The sequence below is a fragment of the Vigna unguiculata genome, chromosome 9 (assembly GCF_004118075.2).
Source record: "Vigna unguiculata cultivar IT97K-499-35 chromosome 9, ASM411807v1, whole genome shotgun sequence".
NCBI lineage: Eukaryota > Viridiplantae > Streptophyta > Magnoliopsida > Fabales > Fabaceae > Vigna > Vigna unguiculata.
The window spans coordinates 27,223,608-27,230,937 of record NC_040287.1 but is presented as its reverse complement, the minus strand read 5'-3'; the positions used below and the strand labels follow the sequence as shown (position 1 = coordinate 27,230,937).

General features: G+C 31.5%; 1 protein-coding gene across 2 annotated transcripts; it reads left to right on the top strand.

The window, feature by feature from the left end:
• Positions 1 to 2,266: 2,266 nt before the first annotated feature.
• On the top strand, positions 2,267 to 5,954 carry LOC114162205 (uncharacterized protein At1g10890-like). 2 transcript variants are annotated; one of them, XM_028046018.1, is made up of 4 exons: positions 2,267 to 2,500; positions 2,582 to 2,686; positions 4,090 to 4,309; positions 5,513 to 5,954. In XM_028046018.1, exons 1-4 carry the CDS (start codon positions 2,415 to 2,417, stop codon positions 5,765 to 5,767), a joined length of 666 nt encoding a protein of 221 aa, XP_027901819.1. In that variant the 5' UTR covers positions 2,267 to 2,414; the 3' UTR covers positions 5,768 to 5,954. The 2 variants fall into 2 exon arrangements, with proteins under 2 accessions (XP_027901819.1, XP_027901818.1); XM_028046017.1 differs by having other exon boundaries at positions 2,283 to 2,686.
• The last annotated feature ends 1,376 nt before the right edge of the window (positions 5,955 to 7,330 follow it).

The window sequence follows — 7,330 nt, the reverse complement described above, 5'->3', positions numbered from 1 at the left end:
TAATAATTATAATTATTATTAAAAATAAAAATATAATTATATATTGTTCCTGCGGAGAACAAATAAGAGATTTCAGACACGAATATCACCTTATCTCAATCCGTAATCTATCTAGGAAGCTTTCTTTCGGCTTGCATATGCTATCTGCTGGTGTCTCGGCTTTGACCAATTTGGACCTGAGAGGGGTTACCTGCGGAGGAGACTCCGACACTCAAGTCAGCTAAGAATTCTCAAAAAGTCAAATATTGTGATTAAGGGATTAATGAATGTGTACCTTTAATTCGTGAGGTCAATGCATATTTATAGATTATTAATTATGTCTGGTCACGTAGTGAGCTGGGCTTTTGATTGGGCCGTAGATGGGCCTGGGCCAAACTTAGGCCCCACAGTTTCATTATTGTGGGCCCTAGGGGCCTCATTGGTAGTGTTCTAGGTCTATCAAATTCTCGTTCGATTTTCTTAAGTTAGCGGCCTAGGCCGCTTACTATTGATTATTCGATATACATGGTGATCGTTTGTGTTCTTGAGGAATTATGTAGGCGGATCTCATGATCGTAGTCAGGTTAAGTCGCTTAGGTGTAATATATATATATATATATATATATATATATATATATATATATATATATATATATATATATATATATATATATATATATAACTGAATCAAATCTTAGCGTTTACGTCAAAAAAGTTTTAAAATCTAATTTATATCGATTAACGTCTTTTTTATATGAAATTTGAGTTTTTTTTGTGAATCGTTATTTTCTGTGTTCTATCGTAGGATAAAAAACAACAATAGTTACGAATGAAATGACATTATTATTTTCAATTACATATTTTACCATGAACTTATGCACTTTCACACAAATGTTGTCGAATTTTCAATTTGGTGAATTTTAAGCGTGAGTTTTTAATTATATTAACATTGTCATTTAATTATATATATATATATATATATTCATGAATTTGATGTCAATTTATTAATGGTTGTGACCAATAAAATAATATGAAAAATAAAGATGTGATGACCGATGATAAGATAAATGAAGTAAATATATGGCATGAAGTATTAGACATAATAATATAACATCACGTTCTTAAACGTTTAACTGTTTCTTCAATTTTCCTATACTGTCAAAAATCTATTTAGAATTTTAAAATCTACATTTCCTTAATACATTTGTGCGTAGGAACTGCATACAACAATACATGTGATGTCAATTGCTCTTATCATTGTTTACTTTTTTTGTTTTTCTTTAAGGTTCTTTTCTTTGTCCTCCAATTCTCTCTGATTGGTGGGTTACCTGTTAAAGGTAGTCGACTCGACACTCAAATTAGTGTTGAATACAGGTAGAGTTCAATAAATACAGTAAATTCAAAAATAATAAATACCTTACACATCATATTTTTAAGATTTTTAATGAATATTTTACTTTATTAACAACCTAACCGTAATCTATAATCTTTTAATCTTGCTTATCATGATAATTTCATACCAAATTTATCTTTCTTTGCATCTGATCGATCATGGAACTTAAAACCGTCTTATATGAGGCTAGCAAAACCAATAGGTGTAGTCCTTAAATATTGTGTTGACATATACACATTCATATTTAAAATTCTATCTAGTTTTTAATATTTCATCCAATTTAAAGTAAAATAACTAATATATATATAAATATAAATATGAGAAATATATATCGATAAGTTTAATAATATCTTTTGATTATAAATGTAATATAATAATTAATAATAAATATGTGAATATTTTGTTGGGGCAGTTTAGGGTATCAAACAATTTTTTGGGCATAACTGATATATCCTAAATTAATACAAATGGTTAAATAAAAATTTTTAGAGAAAAAAATATCTTTGAAAATTATTTAATCTAATACAAGCTAGCTTGAATATAAAAGTTCAATTTTTTTTGAAAAAAATAAATTTAAAAGTTTATTAATGCTGTTTTGTGAAAAATAATTACTATAAGTATAAATTATGAATATTTCTAGAGATTTATAAAAGTATATAATATTTTTTAGTCAAATTACTTTGGTATAAAACTACTTCAATTATTTTAGTTTAAGTAGGATTTGTCAATGTCACTGTCATTTTTAAAACTTTGTTAAAGCAGTGAAATTTTACAAGACCTGCCCTTTTATATTTTTTATTTACATTTTCATTTTTAGAACTTAAAAAATCAATTTAATTTTGTTTTTAAGTTTCGGGCATTAAAAAACCTAATTCTTAAGTTCATGATTTTCACTGTGTGTTACATTTACATAGAAGGTTGGTGGGTGGTGCAAGGGGGAAAGGGGAAAATTGGTGAGCAGTGATGAGTAGGGTTTTTAATTGAAGGAGTTATAGAGAGTAGTGAGTTGGGTAAGGTGTTGAGAAAGCTTGAAAATTGAGATATGGGTCGCAGTGTTTCGCGTTCTCCTTCTCGCAGAAGAAGATACTCTCCTTCTCCCATTTCTCATCGCCACTCTCGAACTTCCAGGTACCAATTCATCTCCTTTTTCTCTTTCATTTTCCCTCTCTCACTCTTTCTCTCTTTAACTCATTCTCTCTGTTGTTTCAGGCGCCGCTCTCCTTCCCACAAACGCCGCAGAAGGCGCAGAACCTCTTCCTCCCCCTCGCCTTCCCGCAGCCCAACTCCTAAGCTCAAGAAAGATCAGAAGAAAAGGTAAATCATCACCATCACCATTCCTTTTCTTCTCTTTCGATTTAGTTCCAATTGATCTTAGCTTTAAGGAATTTCATTAATTGGGTTTCGTATTAAATGCACATATCACCACTATTGAATGGCATTTTTAAGCATGTGGTTGCTTGCCACACTCATCTTACTTTTTTGCAATATTAAAAAATATGTGTTGTTTGATAATGATAATGATAATGATGATGATATAATAATAATAATAATAAACAATGTTGCATTGCAATTATTATTCTGTGCAGATTTTTAGTCTTTATGCCATTGTTCGTTTGAGTTGTTTCAAAGGAAGAAACAATGGATTTGTTGGAGTGGTCTAAGATAATTCAAATTCATGAATACTACTCATCTATGGCTTGTACTTAGAGTGTGTTATGCTATGCTACTGATGCGTTAGATCTAATTAAATCCTCTTTACTTATCAAAATAAAGAATGAATACAACTAATCTATATTGTTGGAGGAGATCCCACTTACTGAGATCTATGAGAGTTTTTAACAACTTGTTAGTCTATTCACTTGTTTTCTATGTTTTTCTCGTTTTATAGGTTTAGTCCGTATATGAGAAAGCTATAATTTGTAGTCTCGACTAGTTAATGTTTTCCTAGTTTTGGTCCTTGCTAATACCAGAGAAGACTTTCTGGCAGTTGTGATGATAATAAACCACTCCGAAAAACTGTGTAGGAACTAAACTTTAATACTTTTCTCGTACAGGGATTAACTCTTAAAACATGCAGACAACTATGTGGACCAAATTAATAGTTTCGCCATAATAATGCTAACACATCTTATTGTCTAGGATTATTCTTTTTAAGAATGCAAGGATTTTGGTACTACACTTAACTTGATATAAGTTAGATGACACACTACTTATTTTCTAGGATTATCTTTTTAAGAATGCAAGGATTTTGGTACTACACTTAACCTGATATAAGTTAAAGACCTTTTGAACATCAGGTCTCTGGCTAGATGCTTCTGAATAAATTCCCGTCTATACTCAAGATAAGTGATGTAATTTTAAAATGCAACAGGTTAATTTCATTCTTCACTGGCTTTTCTGAAGGAAGTTCAACTTGTTAAATATGATGAACAATGGCTGCTTCCATTATCTCCTCTTGCACTAGAAACTTCATTTGTTATGGATCAGAAACTTGCTAGAGAGGTATGCCTTGTAAGCATAACAAACTCGTATTTTCCATGTCAATGGATGAAATGGCTAGATAAACAATAAACAGATTTGAAAAAAACATTGGTTTTACATATTTTTCTAACTTTCTGGTATAGAAATTAGTATGACTTGCTTAGTCGCTTGTGCATCTTTCTTTTTTCATCAATGCCAATTAATATATGTTTTCCAACTTCAAACATTGGGCACAGGCGTCAACATGAGGAAGAATTGAAACTGTTGGAGGAGGAAACTGCAAGAAGACTTGAAGAAGCAATTCGAAAAAATGTTGAGGAAAAGCTTAAATCAGAGGAAGTCAAGTTAGAAATAGAAAGGCGTGTAGCAGAGGGAGTGAAGAAATTATTTGATGATGTTGAAGCTCAACTTGGAAAAGAAAAGGAAGATGCTCTCACTGAAGCTAGAAGGAAAGAAGTAAGTATTCTCATTGGGACTTCTTTTTATTCTCTTTTCCCCTGTTCGTCTGAACAAGAATCATGGGCAAGGTATTTATCATTCTCTGAATAAATCACATAAAAAATATTGGAAGTATCGTTAGAAATTGATAAATTTAGTGTGGAAAATTATGCTGGTCGTTTTGTTACCTTTTAATCATGTTTTGTCTGGTAAACAAGCTGTCACCCTGCCAGAATCCATGATCCTAAAATTAGGTTTGCCCTGTCTGTTAAAATATTGATCAGATCATAATAATCTCTGTCTGTCAAATACTAATCAGATTATATCAAGGTTTTCGGATATGTATACAATTTTCACATCTGATTTAGTATCTGTATTTGGCTCCAATTGCTTTTCCTTTTGGTATCTTTGTTCATTAGCGCTATAAATCATCAGGTAACAGTGTTGAAGTGTCTCTCCCTGTGAAGCCTGACAAATAAGCTGCTTGTGATTTGTATCTAAACATAAGTACCTTTTAAGTTGTGAGCATGATTATCAGCAGTTTAGTACAATTTGGATGATGCAATTTTTAAGCTTGGCGATATGAAGTGAGTTGTATTGTTTTTGTGTTTGAGTAGTCCATGAACTGTGCAAATCGCTCATGAATCCGTGATCATTTGAATCGCATCTTACATGCGAATCATGTAATTTTTTTGTGTTGAGCTGAAACACTTTGCTATCCTAGAGCCATCGTGTCTCACCTCTCTGTTGTGTCTGGGGTACTGATTTTTGCAGCAAAACTTGCAAAAAGTGGCCACCAGATTCACAGCCCTAAACCTAAACAACAGCGTTGTTTGTTTTACAAGTGACCGTTTGACTTTTGGCCATCGATTATCTACTGAACACTTACTATATAGGACTTTCAAATACTTAATCAAAGTTAAAAGAAAATTAAATTAATATCTAGATTCATCATTTTCATTTTCTAATTAAATTTAAATAATGTTATTTTCTATTCATATAATATCGAGTCTTACATGTCACTTTATATTTGACTTCATAATTGTAATATATATGTTGTGTTTTATCATTGAACATAAATCTTATGATTCGATTTGGGAAACGCCCATTACGATTAGCCATTTTGTATTCTGATTCGACTACCATATTTGGTTTCTTTTTCTTTTCATGTTGTCGTCTAATGTCTTTTGGAAATTGTGATGCGGTGTTGTCATTCTACAGGAACAAGCTCGTAAAGAAAGAGAAGAGCTGGATAAGATGCTTGAAGAGAATAGAAGGAGAGTGGAAGAAGCTCAGAGAAGAGAAGCACTTGAGCAGCAAAGAAAGGAGGAGGAACGACAAAGGGAATTAGAGATGATTCAGAGACAGAAAGAAGAGGCTGCTCGGAGAAAGAAGCTGGAGGAGGAAGAAGAACATGCAAATCGAATTAATTCTTTGGGTAAGAACAAATCTAGGCCTAAGTCTTATGGTTTCTAATTACCATATCATATAAATTTGTATCCATACTCATCTGTACCCTAGTTTGAAACCATGATCTTGAATGAAAGATTTGATACTCCTATAAACGCAACCTATTTTATTAAAAGATATAAGAAAAATTCAAAGTGTAATTTTCCCTTGAAGTTACTATTATGATGAGGGTTATTTACTTTATATGGCGAAATGGCTACCTGCCTATGTCGCTGGGTTTAGAAGTTATCAGTCAGAATGCAGTAAATGATCAATAAAATAATGATAGGTCTTATTGTGGTACATGAGCTTGTGAAGTTGTAATCCCGCATCATGCTTTCTCTGGAGAAATACTGACGAAAAATCAGTTTTTCAATAATTTAAAGAATTCGATTTGAGTAAAATTTCTTTATTAATATGCTAATTTCCTATCATGCATTGTCAAATCATTATAAAAAGTTTATCTCGATTTCTTTCCCAGAATGTTTAATTTTTTAGCGACTTATAAATATTATTGGATGGCAATGGGTTAAAAACGCTTCTTAGAGCATCGGATTTAAAACCAATTTCACAGTGGTTCTGACTTAATTGTGGTACTTGTTATGACTAGTTGTGTTGGTCTTAACAAAAAATAGTGTTATAATTTGATCAAGTTAGTTTTCGATGCTCAACCAGGATGATTGGTAGATAATTTGCATCTGTCAAAAACACAACTCAATATTTGTTGACGTTGTCACAGTTTGGCTGTCACTGTTATGATATGATCACTATATCTACCCAAAGTGGCAAAATCTGAGGAAAACTGTCTCATAATAGAAAGCGATAATTATTTTGTTTAAACGCAGATAATTAAAACTTAATAGTTTTCTAGAAAAGCCTCCGGGTTGGTGGGAATGACTGATATATTTATGAATTTGTTTTCTAATATATTATGACAAAAAAGGCTGAGCACAGTTTTAAACATGCAATCACGGATAATAATATATGATAAACTTTTCACTTAATATGACTAGTAAACTCATTATACATATCAAATTTATTTATGTAATTTTGAGATGAGACAAACTTTATTTGTTTTTTCATTTTATGATATTTGTTTAACAAATAAATATAATTTTCCAAGTCTTAAATATTTACTCTTTTGCATAGGTACTTGTTATATTTACGTGGGGGTGGGGGAAAGCACCATTGCCATCCCTGTTCTAAGGATTTAAATTGTCATGTTTTACTTTGTTTGTTTCCCCCATTAACTATCACATTCTCGCAATTGTCTGCATTCTTCCCTGCGAGAATTTATGCTTAGATCTCATCTATTACTGGAGCCAAAAAGTAATAAGTTTTCCCTTTTATTAAATAAATTTATTTATTTCTTAAGTAAAGAAAATAAAGTAAATTAAACTGGGACTCCATGACAGCTTTTGGATTGCACAGAATACCCTACTTTTTAGGTTTACGACAATCATTCTTGGAGAGATTAAGAAACTTTTTGTAAGTAGTAAAGAAGAAGAGATACAAAAGAGACGAGTATAATTTACTCAAAAAAGTATGTGCTACAATCATGTTGATCAATTTACTCGAGACAAGGAAACA